Source organism: Sitophilus oryzae, unplaced genomic scaffold (assembly GCF_002938485.1).
Source record: "Sitophilus oryzae breed Bouriz unplaced genomic scaffold, Soryzae_2.0 scaffold_111_pilon_pilon, whole genome shotgun sequence".
NCBI lineage: Eukaryota > Metazoa > Arthropoda > Insecta > Coleoptera > Curculionidae > Sitophilus > Sitophilus oryzae.
The window spans coordinates 754,636-777,547 of record NW_022145749.1 but is presented as its reverse complement, the minus strand read 5'-3'; the positions used below and the strand labels follow the sequence as shown (position 1 = coordinate 777,547).

General features: G+C 34.5%; 1 protein-coding gene across 1 annotated transcript; it reads left to right on the top strand.

Annotated features, from left to right (window-relative positions):
* Positions 1–7,477: 7,477 nt before the first annotated feature.
* LOC115883061 (uncharacterized protein K02A2.6-like) lies at positions 7,478–9,837 on the top strand. Its single transcript, XM_030901343.1, has 3 exons — positions 7,478–7,680; positions 7,817–9,306; positions 9,374–9,837. Exons 1-3 carry the CDS (start codon positions 7,478–7,480, stop codon positions 9,835–9,837), a joined length of 2,157 nt encoding a protein of 718 aa, XP_030757203.1.
* The last annotated feature ends 13,075 nt before the right edge of the window (positions 9,838–22,912 follow it).

Here is a 22,912-nt window from a genome sequence, read left to right as displayed (position 1 = left end):
TTTTTTATTTCGATCGGCAAATTCATCTGTCTTCGGAAACAAGTATTTCCTCTTTGTTTCTTTTCGATCAAAATGGTTTGTCAGCTGCAGAACAATTTTTTAGTTCACTTGCTTTCAAAGGTCTCTGTACTGTTAGGATTTGATTCATGAAGAGCAGTATTTGCGAAATCAAACTGGATTTGCCTTATGTAACTGAGCAAATCTATCATGTTTTTTGTACATGGAGGGTCTTCTTCGACCTAATTCCAGAGTTCATTTTAATGTTTGATGATCAACTCACTTCTTTTTAATTCTGATAAGAGCACATTTTGCTATATTAAAATTTTCAGCAATTTGTCGTATGGAAGAATCATCTTCTATTCTTTGTAAAATTCATCTACACACGTCGTAATTCTGAATTCATCAATCCATAGTTGTTATAGACAAGTACCTGTTTTATCTGTCTCACAGACAAGTTTTAAATTTAGAAATAAAATTTTCTATCCTTTGATCCGTTTTTTATGACGCCGAATTTAGCGTACCTTCGTTTTCTAATTATTTTATCAGCTAATGAAGGAAGATAGTCATTACCATTACACTCAGCTAAATTCATATGTCATTATCTCTGTATTTTATATCTTTTGTAGTAAAATAGAAATAAATTAAACTAGAAGTTTGTGAAAAACCCTATAGGCTTGGTGCATTCTCCGCCGGTGCTGCCACCATCGGACAATACCGTAAGCAGTCGACTAAACAAAAACACGGACTTAAATTGCGAGTACGCCAAAAATTTGTTATAATATTATCTAAAAATTATTAGTAAGTGCAATCTATGAATATTTAAAAAAAAATAAAACTGTAAATTTTTTAATATCTTCAGAAGGTCTAACGTGTATTATAATTTATTACTCAAGCTAATATTTTTTTAAATTAGTTATAATATGCCGGTTGCTTCAACTACAGTAGCAATCATAATTTTATGCACCGGTTTTGCTAATTGGGACATAATTAGAGCTATCTGGACTGTCACGAAATTTCTTAATGGTACATAATTACAATTTCAGAACACCTAACCTAAAGTAACCTAACCTAACCAAATTTAAGTACTAGTTAAGAAGTATACTATTAAATATTGCTTAAATTTCATTACTTAGACATCCAGGGCCCCTAGGCACTTGACATTTGCCCCCCCCCCATGTCATAGCCAATTTGGAAATTTACCGAATTAAATACACTAGTACAGAACATATAATTTTTAATGGAGTTTAATGACTTTAACCTTTAAGCTAATACTTTCGATAAAGCGTTTTGATAAGCCAGGCTTTTGAGCTTATATATAAAAGTTGCGCGCGACTCATTGCATGGGGCCCCTAGGCCCGGGCCTTGCAGGCCTAGACGGAAATCCGGCCCTGGGTGCGATATGCCTATTTAATTTTTGATTATGAAAGCTGTAGCAAACTGTAGTCACTTAGTTGACTAAATTATTTCGTCGAACTGCCTGAATCCATTTTTGTTTTTGATCAAATCGGTGTGATAAGCTGAGAAGTTGTAAAATGTTGTTTCGGGAGAGTAATATTGAGTGTGGTGCACCCAAAAACCATGTAATTATGCTATTTTTTGCATGTTGGCATTTATCGGCAATTTCATTATCATTTGAAATTGTGACAACATAACGCATTGCCCAGGTTGTCTACTTTTAATTTTTACTATCCGAAAGAGCGCTACATTACACAAATATCGTACCTGAGAATTTTATAGTTTTAATAATTACACTAGCAAAAACTAAAATACTAAATATATGACAAAGTCATGATTTTAGTATTATTTCAATGCGATGAACATGAGCAGTAACCGGGACTGCGGGAAATACCGACCCGAGATGTCTGTCGAAATTTAAAAAATCGACCGAAATATAAATAAACATAGAAAAGTAATTATCGTGTATATTTTGTTAAAGAAAACAAACATGTATTTAATTCTCGTGATTTTATTATTAATACTGACTGTAGGAAATTGTAGTTGATTTCGTTCAAAGAGAAAAACTGGCAAAATCTCCGCAATGCATACGAACAAGACCAGTAAAAATAAATATCTAAAATTAGTTTTTCTTTTTAAACAACTTCATTTAAGCAATTTCAAACTGCGCTGAAGTCTGCCGCAAAGTTTTTGGAATGGCCGTTTCCGCCCATTTCGTCGAATCGAGGCGGTAATCCCGTTTTAAACTATCTTTGTTTTACTTATACAAGTTATCTAGTTTTGCGGAATATTAGTTTAGAACTGGTAATTTAATTGTTTATATAGCAGCAGTAGCCGTTATCTAAAGTGATATTTCGTACGTTTGTTGGGTTAGAAGGTTTTCTCACTATATTAATTTTAATTGGATGTTTAGTATAATATATACAAGGGTATAGAATAAATGTGTGTGTACGTTAGATATACACAGGGTCCGGCAATAGTGCGTCGGGCTACTGTAGCTCTTAGAACAAAAAACATGGAAATTTTGTTTAAGTGCAAACCCAAAGTATATAATAGGTTGTATTTCAGGAAAATACTTTAACTTCTACAAGGTGGTCAAAAAAGTGTGAGTGGATCGGGATTTTTTTTATTGGAACAGCCTGTATATTATTGCATTTTTGGCTTCCTTTCAGATCACTTACATAATCCTAAAATATGAGTAGATATATTTCGATAGTTTCAGAGATATTAATAAATAACTAAAAAATGTATATTTTTCTTGCTAGTTACTTTAAGTTTTTTTCTTTTACAAAGTTTGTGTGATGTAACGCTGTTTCGGGTAGTAAAAATTAAGTGAAAATGAACCCAACTAGGGTGTACGTTATATTGTGACAATTTCAAATGATAATGAAATCGCTGAAAAAATGTCAACACTAAAAGGAGAGCATAATTGTGTTGTTGTTGGGTGCAATAACACTCATCACAGCTCTCCCAAAATAAAATTTTACAACTTCTAAGCTTTATCACACCAATCTGATCAAAAAGGAAAATGGATTCAGGCAGTTCAACGAAACAAGTGCGATAACAAAGTGTCCATTACATAATCAAAAAAATTAAATATGCGTATGGCATATTGAGAATAAAATATAATTTAATCAATATTAATAGTATACTTCTTTTCAATAATCTAGTGCTTAATGTTTTTTGGAAGTGCTCTAAAATCCTAATTATATACTTAAAAATCGCAAAACTGGTGCATAAAACTATAATCGCTACTGTAGTTAAAGCAGCCGGCGCCGGCGCCGCCGCCGGTACGGCGTCATAGACTATGTATTTGGTGAGGTTTGGGTAATAATCTCTGGCAGCTACTAAGCTAAAATGTTTTATTAGCTAGAGTATTAAATTATAATACACGTTAGACCTTCTTCAGATATCAATTACATTATTATCCTTTTTATAATTTTTACAAATTGCATTTAATAATACCTTTTAAATAATATTATAACAAATTTTTCAATTATTCCCTATTTAAACCCATGTATTTGTTTAGTCGGCTCTTTACAATATTCTCTGATGACGGCAGCACCGGCGGAGAATGCACTAAACCTATTATACACCATATTATATAGACACTTAGCAAACGACAACGTCCTAACACAGGAAAGATTACGACCCATTTTTTTCTCACCGAAATTAGAAATTCTGGGATATACCATGAGCTGAAATAAATAATAATACTATTTGAAAAGTTGAAAGTGCAATTTGAGAAAATTAAAGAAAAAATAGATAGGACTTTTGATATTTTCTGAAGGTCTAAAGTGTTTTATAATTTATTTAATTTTTATAGTTTTACGCACCGGTTTAGCTAGTGGGGACATAACTGATGTTCATAAAAATTTAACTAGTTGATTAGAAAACGTATACCATTAATAATGGTGAAAGAGTACATGCTTATTTAATTTTGTGATTATGTAATGGGCAATTTTTTCACTCACTTGTCTTGTCGAACTGCCTGAATCAATTTTTGCCTTTGATCAAAGCGGTGTAATAAAGCTATAAAATGTTGTTTCGGGAGAGTTATATTGAATGTTATTGCACCCAATAACCACGCAATTACGTCCTTTTTTCGCGTTAACATTTTTTCGGCAACAATATTATCATTTGAAATTGTTATAAACTAACGCGACGCCCAGTTGAAGTTCTTTTTCATTTGATTTCTAACAGAGTTACATCACATAAACTTCATACCTGAGAACATAGTTTCAATAGCTGCACTAGCAAAAACTAAAATACTTAAATACTACGACATAGCTACGATTCCATTATTATTTCAAAGCGATCAACATGAACGGTAACCGGGACGGTAGTACAATCCATCTGGCACTTTAACTCACATCAAATTACCTCGGCTCTCATACTTTGCCAGTCGTAAGCGGTCTACTGGAAAGGGCTTAAATTAGAAAAATTCGTATCCTCACCCCACCGTTTGTGATATAAAAAATTTTGGATTTAATTTTCTGGCTGAACCGTAGGTCTCTCAGAAAAATTTATGGAACCAAAAATGAAGAGAATTAAATTCTCTACAATTTCATTCTTAAGTAACAAACCTCTAAATCCCACAGGGACAAAGTTAGCGCCAAAGTGACACAAACGCAGTTTTTTGCATTTTTCCGGGTGAAACAATTTTTTAACTGTCGTAAAGCTTTTAAAATTAAAGAGAATAAAAAACCTACCAAATTGATATGTAACTTTTTTACTAGTTTACTGTTTACCAGATATAAATTACAATTATTTTTTCAGATAAAAAAACTAGATTTGGTGTGTTAGTAGGTATGTGACATAACTTGGTTTTTTAATTGATTGACGTATTCATTTGTTTTTGGTCACTTCCTGTTTCACCGGAAATGATTACAACTTTTGATTTTTAAATCACATCCTCGGTATTTTGTTAGGTACTTTATTTGATAGAATATAATACTTTGAATAGAATGACATATCATACGTCAACTTTTGACATTTTCGCGTATGGTTTATTTGACATTGTAATATTCGGTTCAAACGACAATTTGACTCGAAATAGCAAGTGTGTGGTACCAAATTATTCGTAAAAAATGCTTCTTCCAAATATGCCAATGAGCCACCTTTGTTCCTTTTGAAAAAAATGAGATATGATTAAAAATACGATTTGGGCATCTTTAACCGGCCAGGACAAGACACTAAAAACATTAGACGATCAAAACTATTTTTCTAAGGCTCCTTGATTAAAAATTAGTGTTTTTAACACAGCTATGGTACTCTAGATTGAAATTTAAAATGCGATTTGTTATTAAGCGAGAATGCCAAAAGTTGACATATGATATGACATTCTATTCAGAGTGTCATTTTTTATCGAATAAAGTAAAAATATACCAAGTGCCTTTTAAAAATCAAGAGTTGTAGTCATTCAAATAATAAAATATTTATTTTTAAACGGACGGTTAAATTATTCTAAAATACAAATTTAAATTTATTTTCTTAAATAAAAGGACGCTATTGTTAATTTTAATGTAAATCTAGTAGAAATAAATAAAGAGTTGTGGAAATGTTTAAATTTTAAATAAAATTTAGCCTTTTCGTCGACCGTGCAAGGATTATTCAAGCCAATATCTTAATTCAATAAGTATTACCCTCGGTATTAACGGTAAAATAATTATAAATGAGCGCTTTTTAAAAGACAGGGAATATAAACGAATTTCAATCGGACAAAAATTCGAAAAATTGTTTAATGCCACTCGATGGGCTTCACTTTAAGTTGTTTTCATTTAAATATTTTATGTTCAAATTTTCACCCAAATTTTACTACCCGAAGCAGTGTTACATCGTACAAACTTCATACCTGAGAAGTTTATAGTTTCAATAAAACTGTACTAGTAAAAACTAAAATACTTAAATACTACGACACAGCTACGATTCCAATATTATTTCAATGCGATCAACATGAACAGTAACAGGGAAGGCGTAAAATAAAGTAGCCGGGTAGTTCTGATTTCTGCCGTAACGAGAGGCTGTCGTTGGAAATTTAAATATCGCTTGAAGTGGACCAAGCCTATAACAAGGTCGGCATTCGACTAAACGATTGAAGCGTGTGGATCGATTCGATTTCACTGATATCTATTTCGATTTATCTTGTTGTTATATATTTATCGGAGTACACCTCCACCTGTGAATACCTGAAAAACTGTCAAGCTCATGTCATAAGTTTAGTTGTCAATGATTTGTAATTTTGAAATGGTATTTTAAATAAAAGTAGAGTTTAGTGCACTTTATATATCTATAAACCCCCCAAGAAATATAATAGTGGTGTCAGAAGTGGGATAGATATATAAACTCGCGAAAGTGCAACACAGAAACGAAATCTACGAACTGCAACGCAACCTCGTCAAACTTCGTGCTCAAATACAGTTCATCGCCAGTTTGGTAGTCTCCTATTTATAAACGTTGTTCAACATGGCTCAAGTAACACCAGAATTACTCCAACAACTATCGGGATTAATTGCCAATGCCATACGACAGTCCCAAATACCTGGTCCAACAGAACAAACGTCATCAGCACAGCCTCGACCACCCCAATTCTCCATGCAAGCATATCGCGCTGCCGACGGAACTTCAATCACGGACTACTTTACACGGTTCACCTGGGCGCTCAATCTGAGTAAAATCCCTGAAGAACAGCATTCTCATTATGCACGTGTCTATATGGGTTCTGAGCTCAACGATGCCTTAAAGATCCTTGTCAGTCCTGAAGATCCAGAATATTTAACATATACTCAATTTCAAACGAAACTTACTGTTCATTTCGACGCAACACGCAATAAGTTTGCTGAACGTATCAAATTTCGAAGCATCATGCAAAAACCAGGAGAATCCATTGCTAGTTTTACCTTAAGACTGCGACAAGCTACAACCTATTGTGAATATGAAGCATTCCTCGTCAGAATGTTGATTGAACAAATGCTCGCAGGTCTAGAGTCAAGAGAAATGTGTGACGAAATTATCGCCAAGAAGCCAGAGAACTTCACCGCTGCATACGAAACTGCCTACGCACTCGAAGCCACTCGAAACACTGCTGACGAAGCAAAGACTGCTGTCGTCAAACCAGATACAACGAACAAGATTGGATACGAAAAACATCCATCTCGAAAGAATGGTAATCAGCGACCAAACATTTCATCAACACGCCGCTACCAGAAATCACCAAATCAAGCAAGGTATCACCAAACATACATCCAAAGACAATCAGCCAGTATGCTCAGGTTGTGGTGAAAATCACCCTCGAAGTCAGTGCAAATTCCTCAATGCCAACTGTCTCAAGTGTGAAAAGAAGGGACACATCAGCAAGGTATGTCGATCGAAGACAACAAGGGGTACAAATCTTATCACTGAACATAAACCAGCAAAAAACATTGATGTCGTGCAGCACCTCAGTAAACTAGAGGTAATTGGAACAGTCCAGTCATCACCAACGAAGCTAATTGATGTCAACATAGTGGGAACCACTGTCAAAATGGAACTTGACACCGGCGCTCCATGCTCCATCATAACCAAATCAAAAGTAGCTAGAATCAAACCAGAGTTTCAGTTACAGAAGACAGATCGTCACTTCGCTAGTTACACGGGTCACCGCATCAACTGCATTGGAAAGACGTCCGTCAACGCCACCATTGGTGCCACCACTAGCAACTTATACCTCTACGTAGTTGAAGGAGAGTGTGAGACGCTACTTGGACGAGAGTGGATCTCTGAGTTTGCCCAAGAGATCAACTTTGAACGCCTCTTTGCAAAACCTGATCTAATTTATAATCTGTCCTGTAACATCCTCAACCTGTACCAAGACGTAATTCAGCAACGTCCCTGGAAAAATCTCAGGACCACCAGCGAAAATGCCTTTGAAAAATGGTGCTACTCCTATCTTCGCCCGTGCTGGAGATATCCCAGTTGCTCTCCGTGATGCGTACGCCAAGCAAATCGACTCCAAAATTTCTTCAGGCTTCTACAAAAGAGTCGATTATTCAGAGTGGGCATCAACAACACACGTTGTCGTCAAGAAGAATGGGAAACTGAGAATCACTGGTAACTACAAGCCAACACTCAACCCAAGGATCATCATCGATGAACATCCGATTCCGAAGATCGAACACCTGTTCCACCGAATGCGGGGCGCTTGTCTTTTCTGCCACTTGGATGTTACAGACGCCTACACCCATCTCGAGGTCGATGAAGAGTTCAGCCATGTACTAACGCTCAATACTCCAACTCATGGTCTCATCCGGCCAAAACGAGCAGTGTATGGCGCAGCCAACATTCCTGCTATCTGGCAAAGACGAATGAAGACAGTGCTACAAGGACTTGAAAATGTCGTAAGTTTTTTCGATGACATTATTGTATATGCCGACAATTTTGATAAACTGATTCAAGCATTGAACTTAATCTTAGACCGATTTAGGCAACATGGGCTCAAGCTAAACCCATGTAAATGTACCTTTGCGGAACATGTCTTAGAAGCTCTTGGTCACAAGATTGATGCATCCGGAATCCACAAATCTGATACACATATCCGTGTAGTACGTGATGCACCCAAACCAATAATTCCAGAAGAACTACAGCTGTTTCTTGGAAAAGCAACTTATTATAATTCGTTTATTCCAGATCTATCTACAAGAGATAGACCACTAAGAGATATGCTACTTAAAGATCCATTCATCTGGACTCCAGAAGACAACAAAGCTTACGGAGAGATTAAAAACGCTCTAACTTCACCGCAAGTACTCATCCAGTATGATCCAACCTTGCCTCTTCTGTTAGCCACCGACGCTAGCAAAACAGGTCTCGGTGCAGTACTCTCTCATCGACTAAGCAACGGGCAAGAACGTCCAATCGCTTACGCCAGTAGAACGATGACAGCAACAGAACAGAAATATCCACAAATCGACAAGGAAGCTCTTGCTATAGTATGGGTGGTACAAAAATTTTTCAATTACTTGTACGCACGCCTCTTCACGCTTATCACGGATCACAAGCCATTAACACAAATTCTGCATCCTGAGAAGTCACTACCAGTACTGTGTATTAGTCGCATGGCGAACTATGCTGACTATCTGGCACATTTTGACTACGACATTGTCTTCAAGACTTCTAAAGAAAACGCTAACGCAGACTATTGTTCCAGAGCACCATTAACTTCTACAGTCAATATTATTCACAACTCTTCTTCCTCACAAAGGGAAGAAGCCGAGGATTTCGACGATTTCGATTGTTTTACTATACATCAAACTCAGCAACTACCAGTGAGAGCAGAAGCAATCGCACGCGAAACGAGAAAAGACCTACACCTTGGTAAGATCGTGAAAATTCTAGAAGATGGACAGGATTTAGTATATCACAACTTATAAGTATATTCTAGCAGCCAACTGCTTGATGTTTGAGCATAAAGTAGTAATTCCGCTTTCTCTACGAGACACCATCCTCAACGACCTTCATGTAGCTCACCTAGGCATAATCAAGATGAAAGGATTGGCACGTTATTTTGTTTTTTGGCCAGGCATAGACGCAGATATTGAGAAACTTGCTAAGTCTTGCACCGCATGTGCAACACAAGCGCATGATCCACCCAAATTTCGTAACCACCATTGGGAGTACCCAAAGGCACCATGGGAACGTATTCATATTGATTACGCAGGTCCAGTAGCCGACACGATGCTGTTAATCGTTGTCGACGCTTGCAGTAAATGGGTTGAAGTAAAACCTACCACTCTTCCAGCTTCAACAATCGCAACCTACAGCAACAAACCTACCAGCTTCAACAATCGCTATTATGGACAACCTCTTCACAGCATATGGTACACCAATCACTGTTGTTTCAGATAACGGTAGACAATTCATTGCAGAAGAATTTAAGACTTTCCTGAAGAATAGTGGAGTGAAATACCACAAACTATCAGCACCATATCATCCATCAACAAATGGACAAGCGGAACGGTATGTGCAAACAGTGAAAGACGCACTATATACAATGAAAACTACGAAAGCAACACTACAGAGTAATCTTAACCAATTCCTTCGACAATATCGCAAAGCACCACATTCCACCACAGGACAGTCCCCAGCTCAATTGTTCTTAGGACGAGACCTTCGCACTAGCCTCAATCTAACGAGACCTGATGATATATCAACGAAAGTGTTAGAAAAACAACGAGCTGAAATGCATTCAACTTTTCACATTTCTCTTTCGTGTCTATTGCTGATTGAATTGGAGCCAGAAATAGCTCAAAAAAAAGTAAATTACCAACAGATATTCAGGCTGAGGCTACAAACGCCATATCCAAACTACTTCCATTTAAATCCCGAATAACTTATGAAAAGGAATACAAAAGTTTTCAAAAATGGAAGCAATTAATAAACGTGCGAGAAGAAATAAAATTTTTAACCTATCCTCGCTGTTATCATTTAATCTACCCTTGCGGTTAAAGTACTATTTTATCTACTATTTTTGATAGATATAAGGCAATTTTAACAGTTGTTATGGAAAAAAAATATTTTTAAACGGACGGTTAAATTATTCTAAAATATAAATTTAAAATCTATTATAAACCGATATTTTCCTAAATAAAAGGACGCTATTGTCAATTTTAATGCAAATCTAGTAGAAATAAATACAGAGCTGTAGAAATGTTTAAATTTTTAAATAAAATTAGCCTTTTCGTCGACGTGTAGGTATTATTCAAGCCAATAACTTAATTCAATAAATATTACCGGTAAAATAATTATAAATTTAGCATTATTCCATTAGAATAAGCGCTTTTTAAGCGATAGGGAAAATAAACGAATTTTAGTGGGACAAAAATTCGAAAAATTGTTTAATGCGACTCGATGGGCTCCACTTTAAGCACTGTTTTATTTAAATATTTTATGCGATCAACAGAAATTCGTATGTAAAATCGTGCATGTATATTTATCGATTGTAAATGTAACGTAATAAATTATTGAAGCTTGTATTTTGATTAATGGGCCAGATAAAACTTGTAGGCGTTGTTCGTATTTGTTTAATTATTTATAATTATTTAGCATAAATGAAGAGCGCAAATAGAAAAAATAATAAAATAACCCTCTTTCGAACCTTTTATTTAAAATTATTTGCATTTATGCAGAGGGATTTTTCATTCAACTAGTCAAAACGAATTAGGGATCACTTTGATACATTTCGTTAAACAAAGAAAATATATTTATTCAAACATATAAACTTAGCAATATATTCTTTAGGAATTAAGTTTGAATGTAGTCTATGCACCTTGGTGTTCATGACAAAAAAATTTGTTAAACTGCTGAACATTTTATTTTTATTACGTTATCTTCTTCTTCCTGTGCCTTGTGCTTAGCCGCACGTTGGCGATTATCTGTACTCTTCATATAATGTGTAGAGTGCCGTTTTCGGCTCTTCGAAATATGGTGGCTGCGTCGCTGATGTTACACCAATCCCGTATGTTTCTTAGTCAGGAATGTTGTTGTTTTCCTGGTCCTCGCCGTCCCTCTAGTTTTCCTTGTAGAAACAGCTTAGGAATGTAATATTTGCCTCCTTTAAGGATATGGCCGAGGTATGAAACTTTTCTTTCTTTAACTATATCAAGCATATATCATCAAGGAAGTTTTTAAGTTTAAAAAATGTTGATTTTGCATAATTCGTTCTAAGTTTAACATCATCGTTCATTGATCATAGCACCTAGATATTTAAATCGTGGTACTCGCTCTATAATATTTTCATCCACAGTCAGTTTGGTCTTGGTAGAGTTGATTTTAAGACCGAAACGATTTCCCATTATTACGTTATGAATGACTATAAAGGTGCGTATTCATTATCCGAACGAACGAACGAACGAACGAATGAATGAAAGTGCGGTATATTTAGACGGGGACCGAACGCATGCGGCCGTTCGTTCGTTCGTTCGCTCGACCATCCGTTTCGAGTCGGTACATCAAAGGCGTTCGCCAACAAATGCCTCCGGTCTTCTCGTGCGGTTCTATCGTACGGTCCCCGTCCATACCACTAGCGAACATTCGTTCGTTCGTTCGTTCGTTCGGATAATGAATACGCACCTTAATATGTATTGAAAACAATTCTACAAAATTTTTATCTTAATTGTCAACGGAAGTAATTTTTTTCCTAATCCATTCTTTCCTCTACAGTTTCTACGCAGAAGTGCATAGAAACACACCGATTTGCCATAGACGGAATGAGGCTCTGAATAATCTCTTATGGAAGGTCGTTCCACTCCGCTCGAAGATTTCCTCCCAAAGTTTAAAAATCTGATGCTTGTGGACGACTTTGTAGTCTTCTCTTTAGTAGGTCCCAAATATGCTAAATAGGATTGGGACGATGGCTACTTATTAGCAGGCCAATACATAACTATGATATTCGACTCTTCAAGGTATCGAGTAACTACTCTTGCAGTATGAGGCCTGGCATTGTCCTGTTGTAAGATGAATTCTGGACCATGCTGAGCAGCAAATGGAATAACATATGGTTCCAGAATTTCATCTCTGTATCGTTCACCATTAATTATGCCGTCTAGGAACACATGCAAGTCCGTACGCCCATTTAAAGTAACACCTCCACCAAAATGATTCGCTACTCTGACTGTTGTGTCCAGATACCGTTCATTCGGTCTTCTGTATACTCTCCGCCGGGCATCATTATCACCTAGTCGAAAACGGGAGTCGTCCGTAAAAAAGACGTGCCTCCACTGATGACCACGTCCCAGTGACAACAGCTGCACGCCTTGATCGAATGTTAACTTCATGCAGCCTATTTCTTACAGTCTGAGTTGGAATTCAACTTCCTGTGGTGATCGTAAGAATATATGGTAGGTTTTGTGCGATAAGTGTTCTTTCACGAAGAGTGGCTTGAACCGATCTTCCCACCTCGTTGTTCATCTTACTCGTTGAAGATATGGTCTGCGGACAACAAATCTATATTCTCTGTATTGATTGCATAGTTTGGAAATGACCTATTATGTAACATGAAAAAGCTGCGACACGTATCGTTGCGACCGATCCTCCTGCGATAAAGTTGGGGCTCTGATGACTTCTTCAATATTTAAACGTCTTCTAACACCGTTTGGACTTCCCAAAACATCAAAACTTGCCATATTTAACACCGCAATTTTGACGACGGCAAAATCACACTAAATAAAACTGATTTTATGGAATTTATGCGTCTTCGAGTGGTTCTTTATTGATATTTTTTTATGACGGGAAAGAATTTCGTTTTTGTATCAATTTATGCATAAAAAACTGTTCTGATGATATGCTGCTATAAATATACGGATATCTATCTATAAATATAGTAAATACAGATACACATATATGTGGTCCATAATTTTGTTTTGATTAGTTTATGCTGACTTGATGGAAAAAACGACCAATTACATTCACCACATAATTTTAAAAGAACAGACATTAATTGTTATCTTATTGTTTCTTATTGCATATTATAATTAATGCTTATAAGCAATGGCGTTATTTACTCGTGTATACTATACAGACTAAACAATGTTAACTACTGAATTGTAAACATAACCGTTTGCGAGTTCTATAAATAACTATATCTGCACAAATCTAGTTCAGCAAATCGAATATTATTATGTACCTCTCAATGCTTTGAAGGCGATTAGACAGTTGTTCTGCAGATTGTTAATACAATGTATAGATTAATACTGATCTTAAATATACCGTTAAATATCTAGATTAAGGAGATTAATCGTTTGAAAGATTTTGGGTGTGGCTCTTAGTTTTACTATCATTCGTTTTCAAGTTCTATACAGGGTGGTACGAAGTGTAACAGGAAACCTCGGCAGCATATTCTTTAGATAAAAGTCTAAATATAAATGAAACTATTACACCCTGTTTCTCCGAAACGAAGCATTTTACGACATTTTACTTATTTAAAGTACATTTTACTTATTATAAGTAAAATGTCGTAAAATGCTTCGTTTCGGAGAAACAGGGTGTAAACGTTTGATTTATATTTAGACTTTTTCAAATAATTTCTGAATTAACGTCGATATTTGGATGAAAATAGGTGTCTAGGATTTTTTGGCATGATAAATTTGATTTTAATGTCAACATGATTCCTTTATGTAGCCACCTACAATTTTCCAACTGGTTTGAAGAGTAATAATTTTTCGTCCGTACCTGTATAAAATCACTGAGTGAACATTTCCGCCGTATTTTAAGGTGCGTCCAGACTTAAGCATTTTAGCCCGAACGAACAGAACGAACCGAGCGCGCAGGAACAAGCAAAACGAATAGGCCGAACAAAAAGCATTGCGTACGCGCGACCGACAAAAAGGAAGATATTTTGTTTCTTTTTCTACTGATATGGCGGCCTTATCGATTTTAAAAGTAAACATATTAGGGCCATGGTATATTGTATAATTTCCGCCAGATTTAAATTTGAAACTAAAAAATACACGATATTTCTTCTTTAGTATGTTCTGTGGGTGTCTTTTAAGTGGATGAACATCAAAGGTCTATTTGCTGCATTTGACCGTAGAATATATCTTCGTTCTTTATTAAATTTATGAGTGAAAAAGAAGACAGATTCCGGTATATTTGCCTTTTGCTCGCGTCGGTGCATATCGATGGCGGTAACAATGAAATTTTGAAAATCGTGTGCCTGACATAAATCAAATAAATAAATAAATTATTTTATTTTATTTATACTTTGCTAATTTTAATAAACAGCAGTAACGATAAAAAAAAATTATCCCTAAAAATATCCCGAAAGAATTTTACGCCTCAAAAAAACCCTGTAAAGATTTCCCTCCCTAAATTTAAAGATAAAAACCCTATGTTGACAACACTGGTCAAATGAATAATTCGGCGAAGGCTAAGTCCTTTTGAGCAATTCCGATTTACCGACACGGTCCGGATAACGTTTGGCGCATTCGGTTCGGCTCGGGGACAGGTCTAAACCTAGCGAATTCTGCTCTGCGCGTTCGGTTCGTTCTGTTCGTTCGGGCTAAAATACCCAAGTCTGGACGCACCTGAAAATGTTTGGTGCGTTCAGTTCGGCTCGGGGGCAGGTCCAAACTGAGCGAATTCGGCTCTGCGCGTTTGGTTCGTTCTGTTCGTTAGGGCTGAAATGCTCAAGTCTGGACGCACCTTTACGTAAAAGTCTCTTGGTAAAAATCGCTACGAGTAATGGTTCTTGAGATATTTGGAATGGAAATAATCAATTCGTATCATCATCGACTAAGAAGTGTCATCATCAAGAAGGCTAGGACAAATCTGTATTTTGAAAACCGCATCCTTGTATCTCTACTCATAAACGAGAAACTTCTTACAAGAAACACAAAACACAAATTAAACACATTGTACTCTTTGTACCTCGGCTTTTTCACCAATTTTAATCGAAGATGCATGACCTATATCTAAAAAAAAGAAAAAGAAATGTAGTAATAAATATAAATTAGTATAAATATACAGGGTGAGTTTCCTACGATGTTCTCTATGGGCATCTCGGAAACTACTGGAGATAGAGAGTCGTTTAAAGGGGTAAGAATTGCAGTTTTGTGGGGTCATAAATATGCGCCTTTCAGATTTTTGAAAAAGTTCATGGCTTACTAGATATTTCGAAAAAAACAAATTTTGGCTATTTTAAAAATTGTCCCTAATTCCATTACAATCTATTTTAGACAAAAAATGTTCAGATAAAAGTTGTAGATATTCACATTCCTAATAAGTTTGTGTTCTCCGATTTTTTTATAAAACCTGTCATTTTTGAAATATGACACAAACATATGTTTTTTTAAATGGAAACCATAGTTGGCTATGACTTCAAAAAAAGCGCCATTTTTTAAGCTTTTCAGCAATATAAGCTATAATATGTTTCTTTCACAAAATTACTGAGTTATAGCCAATTCTTATCTTTCTTGACTAATTTCACTTAGTTAGCCATGGAAACAAGTTCAATCGTCGTTGCTCTCAGAAATGTGAAATTGTGTCACATCCAATCTTGCAAATTAAAATAAACAAAATTGTAAATAAAATTGTTCAAAATGAAGAAAAGCGTGTAGGATTATTGGTTCAACTTTTCTTGGCCATACAGGATACGTTGACCGGTGAAAGTTACTTACGTTTTTTAGAGAACGGTTTTCAATGGTGTTCAAATTTTGTTGTGATTTATAACTTATAAAAAGACAAAATATGTTATTAAACGGCTCTTTACAATTTAGATTACACAAACTAAAACTCAAAAAAATAATATCACTACGTACACTTTATGTTATTTTAGAAAATGTTCAAAAATCCGCAATTATTTTGAGTACATAAATGCATCTTTTTAAAACTGAATTTCTAGCTATTGTCACAGAACGACCGGTCGACTTAATTAAAATTCTGTTCCGCCTCTTCGAGTGCCTCTCTTAATTCATAAGTTTTTTGTAAACCTTGTTGTTAACCATACCGCATAAAAATCTAAAATGGATAGGTCAGGTGACCGAGGAGACCCATGCAATTGGTCCACCTCCCTGAGTCTACATAATGAAAGTCATGTTGGGGTTGGTGCGTCATAATGAAAGTCATGTTGGAAGTCATGTATTAATGCGCGAGTATCTAAATTTAACTTTTCTAACATGTCTTGAAAACCGTTTTCTAAAAAACGTAACGTTCACAGGTCAACATATCCTCGAAACTGTATGGCCAAGAAAAGTTGAACCAATAATTCTACACGCTGTTCTTCATTTAAAAAACTCTTATTTACAATTTTAGTTTACGTTAATATACAAAGATTGGATGTGACAGTTTCACATTTCTGAGAGCAACGACGATTGAATTTGTTTCCATGGCTAACTAAGTGAAATTAGTCAAGAAAGATAATTGGTTATAACTCAGTAATTTTGTGAAAGAAACATATTATAGCTTATATCGTTGAAAAGCTTAAAAACGGCGCTTTTTATGAAGTCATGGCCAACTATGGTTTCCATTTAAAAAACATATGTTTGTGTCATATGTCAAAAATGACAGGCTTTAGAAAAAATCGGAGAACACAGTCTCATTAGGGATGTGATTATCTACAACTTTTATCTGAAAACTTTTTGTCTAAAATAGATTATAATGGAATTAAGGACAATTTTTAAAATAGCCAAAATTTGTTTTTTTCGAAATATCTAGTAAGCCATGAACTTTTTCGGAAATCTGAAAAGCGCATATTTATGACCCCACAAAACTGCAATTCTTTCCCCATTTTACTGACTCTCTATCTCCAGTAGTTCCCGAGATACCCATAGAGAACATCGTAGGAAACTCACCCCGTATATTTTTTTTGCTATTTTAAATTAAGAGTGATTGATTTTATTAAAAACCCTATTTTTATTTATAAATAACGTACGCGCATGTTACTAAATGTCTATTTTGAATATAATAACCACTCTGCAGGTATAATTTATATAGAATACCATAAAATACCTTTTTATCTGTACCAATTTTGGCACTGAATGCTTGCTACGACGGACGTTTCGCTATCATAAATTACGTCCTACGTGCATACGAAACGATGTTGGTTCCTTAAAAGCTGTAAAAATCTTGGAGGTGTCGCGTACAGTCTCTGCCACGACTGCGATTCGGATCCGAATTTAGTGGGAATTTTAAATTTACTTGTCAAGCGCGAAAAAGGGCACACTTCAGCTATATTAAAATTCCTTATCGCGCAGAAAAAGTGCATTATGATATAGGTTTTATTCAGACTTGCTAAGTTGCGAGCGGTTAAAATAGTTAAGACTACCTGTCTTGTTTATTTAGATTTTTACGAGTGAACTACTTAGTATGCAACAATCCAAGAAGTAGGAACGTGCATACTAACAAAAGTGGACGCTTTAACATGAGCTTATAATTTGCTAAGGCAGAAAAGTATTCTACACCCGGCATTTCATCAGCCGACTATTTGTAATAAATTAAAAATAGTTTGGGTACCTAGGTGGACTCAGCCTTAAATGAGTACGTGGGATTTGAGGTAATAATAGACGGTTGAAGCGTAGAGTGCTAACCACATTACCTTCTTTGTATACCGAACGGCTCTAGCATATGCTACTCCCAAGGCGTTAAACGCTATATACGGGAGCTATTAATATTATAGAAAAGTATTTTTAGAGTTCATTGTCTCACTTATTAATTCTTCAGATCCTCTAAAATAAATTAATTGTTTTGTTTTTACTTTAATTACTTTTACGACGAAATTTACCATAAAGGTGCGCCCAAACTTTAGCATTTTATCCCGAACGAACAGAACGAACCGAGCGTGCAGGAACAAGCAGATCGAATATACCGAACAAAAAGCATTGCGTTCGCGCGAATGACAAAAAGGAAGATATTTTGTTTCTTTTTCTACTGTGGCCGTATTCTTAACTCTTTGAGATGTCAAGTACCTTCTTGGGATCTACGCAGGTGCCCAGAAGATTTGACGTTTAAATTTAAGATATATCGGGCACTCGGAATACAATAAGAATCAAAATTTGTCGATTCTTCGGGACGTTATGTCTCGATTTTGTGATTGAGAATCGCACTGCTGATCTAAACTACACTTTTCCAAATTTGTTACTGGTAAATCATCAGCTGTGTATTATTAGTTCTGAACTTCATTGTCTGATCTTCATTGTTGTAGTTAATGTATTTTTCCAATGGATTTGTGATTTTAGATCTTTATTGCGATAGGTGAGGAAGTAGTTTGTGATAAAACAACATTATTTTCTTGAAAATATTGTTTTTTTAAAATAAATTGTTTCGGGTACCTACGTACTTTATTACAACATTTGCCCAGTTTTATATTACAATAATTTTTCTAAATTCTTCTATTTTTATGAATATTTAAGTTACTGTTACACTTAATTTTTTTTAAAAAATAATGTAGCTATAAAACCATTTCGAGGAAGTTTTTTCGAAGAAAATATTTGAAAGTAGGTTATTTATATTAGCTTTGTTGATAAATATCTATCTTATAGTTTTAATTTATTTTTAGCTGTATTGTAAAATGTGATTTGTCACTACTTCCTTACCTTACGTCACTAATCCTTTATTGATTAATTTCTTCTTTCCCAGAGTAGTTACGAACAACCAGTCAGCGACAATCAGATGTAAGAATGTAAGTTTTTATACCGATTTCTAAAATTCTGATTGTTTCTGATTGTTTTGTATCTACATTTCAAACAACTTACATAAATAAAATATGGTATATTCAAATTTTCCGCCAGGTTTAGTTCATTCCTGGCACACTAGATGGCGCCACTTTAAATTTAAAACTAATAAATGTAGAATATATCTTCGTTCTTTATTAAATGTAATAAGAGTGACAGATTCCGGCAGAAGGCAGATTCCGGTATATTTGTCTTTTGCTCACGTCTGTGCATGTCGATGGCAGTAACAATAAAATTTTGAAAATCGGGTGCCTATAATAATATACAACATAAATCAAATAAATAAATAAATAATTTTATTTATACTTTCCTATTAATTTTCATAAATAGCGGTAACGATACAAAAACTCTACTAATATTTTATACAGAGTTAATTAATATAAAAAATTGTTATATATTTTTTTCTTCTTAATTCTAATTTTCACTTCCTAGCATTTACATTTTAACCGGAGCGGCTGCCAGTTTGCTTGTGTGTTTTAAATATGTATATACAAGGTGAGTCTTAAATAAGTGCAAATATTTTCGGGACTGGTAAATTTCGATCAAACAAATATATTTCATTTTTGCTGCTTTTCCAATAGGTCCAAAATTGCCGAATTATTATTAACCTGTCCCTATGTGAAAAAACAATCTATTTTCTCCTATTCGTTCGTTGGCGTGTAAAATGTGTCTTAATATAAAAAATAATCTGAAACATAAATAAACGTGTATCGCGTAGGTAGATTTTATTTATTTCCGGAGATTTCGAAAGACAAAATTCATGTTACGGTTACTGATCAGAGACGGACAGCTTTTGTCTTTTTCATGCCTCCTACGATTTTTAGACCTTTTACGTTGTCACAGGAAGGTTTGTTTCAGAAACGAAAAACATTTGTTCTGAAACTTGTTTCAGAAAAGTAAACAAAAAACGACAAATATTGATCTCCATTTTCTTTTTAATTTTATATTTAAAGATATAAATAACCAATAAATGAAAAGAAAACAATTATGAATATAAAAAATAGTAAATCTTATCTACAGGGTGGTCCGAATTGTATTCGAGAAAAATAAGTAAAAAAGTTCGTATAAATGTATGTCAAAAATGCTTCGTTTCGGAAATACAGGGTGTAGAAATTTCGTTATTATTCCGATTTTGTCAGAATAATTTATGAAATAATTTCGATATTTGAATGAAAACTGGTGGTTTTTGACATAAGATATTTGCTTTCGGTGTCAATATGACTCATCATTCTAGGCGGCGCCCCTACACATTTTTAACTGGTTTGAAGAGTAATAACTTTACGTCCGTACCTCTATAAAATACTGAGTGAAAGAATATACATTTCCGCCATTTTCTACTTACAAAAGGCATCTTGATAAAAATCGCTACGAGTAACCGTTCTCAAGATAATTGGAAATTGGAAATTACCAATACATGTCACCATCGACAAAAAATTAAATATTTGGGTATTTTTTCATACTAATCATAATTTTTTCTAGAGGAAATTATGATAAAACAGTTTCTGTTGAACTGTTGCGTTGGCACAAAAACTGGGGCGGCTCAGATGTTACGGCACTATATACCTAATACTATATCCAGTGACTTACACCATTAAATCTTGGTGCGATTCTAATCTCCTATGCCTCAACCTATCAAAAACTAAACATATAACTTGTAACTTTTATCATATAAAAGTACTATACAACCTTTTGTACTTAATAACACCACTAATGACGTCGTGGGCTTTGTGAAATTCTTAGGACTTAAGGTGTGGCAACTCGTTAAAATGGGACTTGCACATCGAAGCTTTATCAGAGAAACTAAGCGCTGCCTGTTTTGCGCTAAGATCAGTTTCTACAGAACTTAACTTATCAATCTCTAGAATAGTCTATTATGCCCTTTTTTAGTCACATCTTCGTTATGCCTTTCCATTCTGGGGTACTTGCTGCGCGACAAAATTTGATCTTATTTTCAAACTTCATTTCTATAAAAATTTCAAAATACTGACTCTACCTCTTTATTCATTTTTGAATCCGTTTGCTTAATCCGCAAGCACATATCTGCTATTCCCGAAAGGCCATCTCACAACTATCGACTTAGGAATGCGGAGCACGATCTTTATCTGCCAACCCCGAGCTCAGAACTAGTTAAAAGCTCAATACTGTACAATGCCAAAAAAATGTACAATCATCTGCCTTTGAATATCAAGTCGCTTTCATTCTTTTCCGCATTTCGCAAAGCTCTGAAATCATACTTACTGGAGAGAGCCCTATATGCGGTAAACGACTTTTTTCTTGATGTTTAATCATGAACAATTTTGAATTTTAAAATTTTGATCAGTCACACTCTAGTTAAAAGTCTAGTCCTTAATATTTTATGACTCTTAAATGATTATATCCATTTACAATTTTCCTATTGTAAAATTTTATTGATACGCCTTTTTTGTGCTCTGCAATGTCCATGTATTAATGTAGTAATTTCAATGACCTATATTTTTTTGAAGTGTATGATTTGTTGTAGTGTGTGAAGTGTATGATATTTTTTATTATTTGTATATTTTTTGTGCTTTTGTTTGTTTTGTAAATGCTTTGTCGATGAAACTATTTTGGCTTTTAGTACAATAAAGCGTTATTTATTAAAAACATTTTTTTATAATTTCAGTTTAATAACTATCTTTTGAAATCGTTCAATTTTTGTTAATGATTATAGGTATGTATTGATTGTTTCGATTTCAAATATCTCCAGAGGCATTTTTAACATAAAGAACGGCGAAAATGTATATTTTTTTACTTAGAAGTTTTATATAGGCACGATCGAAAAGTTATTACTCTTCAAACCAGTTAAAAATTATGTAGGCTTAGCGTCTTACAAGTAGGAGTAATAGTGATAGCGAAATCAATATTACAGACAGGCACCAATTTTCATCCAAATATTGACGTTACTTCAGAAATTATTTGGAAAAAATCGCAATAAAAATTAAATTCTACACCCTATAACTCCGAAAGGAAGCATTTTAGAACATCTTAACAAACAACATTTTATAACATATACTTTCCTGAATACAATTCCAACCACCCTGTATATTAATTTTCTATCCTAAGTTATTGATTTTTAAAAACTAAAAAACATGGTAATTCACAATTACTAAAATATATTTTTGTAAAACAATAAATTATACCTATACTTTATCTGATTTTTTCAACAAGATTTGCCCCAAAAATCAGCGTCAGCAACATCGCTGCGCTATCATAAATTATATCCTACGTGCGAATGAAATGATGTTGGCTTTTTAAAAGCCCTAAAAATCTCGGAGGTGTCGCGTACATTTTGCGCCAAGACTGCGATTTGGATCTGAATTTAGTGCGAATTTTAAATTTACTTGTCAGGCGGAAAAATACCACACTTCAACCTTATTAAAATTCTTTATAGCAAAACGTACATTAAATAGTATAAACTAGATCGTGTTTTGCATGATATTATACCGGTATTTGAAATGGTTAAGATTACTTGTCTCACTTGTTATGTTTTTTATACGTTGTCTAGTTATGTTAATGAAATTTACACGAAGTTTAGAAGTAACACGTGCGTACTAAACAAGCGGATGCCTAAGCGTCAACTTGTAAATTTTCATGTTGGAAAAGTCATGAAAATTCATTATGTTGCAAAACAGCACATAAAATATAAAATTTAGGTATATTTTATACACTGTGCTAGTATTAAAGTTGCTTGCTTAATTTTACGTAGATTCTGTATTAAATCAAGTTAATGACTTATAATA

Bases quoted from the DNA above. Each gene is read 5' to 3' on its own strand.
- LOC115883061 (XM_030901343.1), top strand. From the start codon at position 7,478: ATGGAACTTGACACCGGCGCTCCATGCTCCATCATAACCAAATCAAAA. The intron at 7,681-7,816 runs GTGTGAGACGCT...GACGTAATTCAG, and splicing joins CTCTACGTAGTTGAAGGAGA to CAACGTCCCTGGAAAAATCT. The intron at 9,307-9,373 runs GTAAGATCGTGA...AGTATATTCTAG, and splicing joins GAGAAAAGACCTACACCTTG to CAGCCAACTGCTTGATGTTT.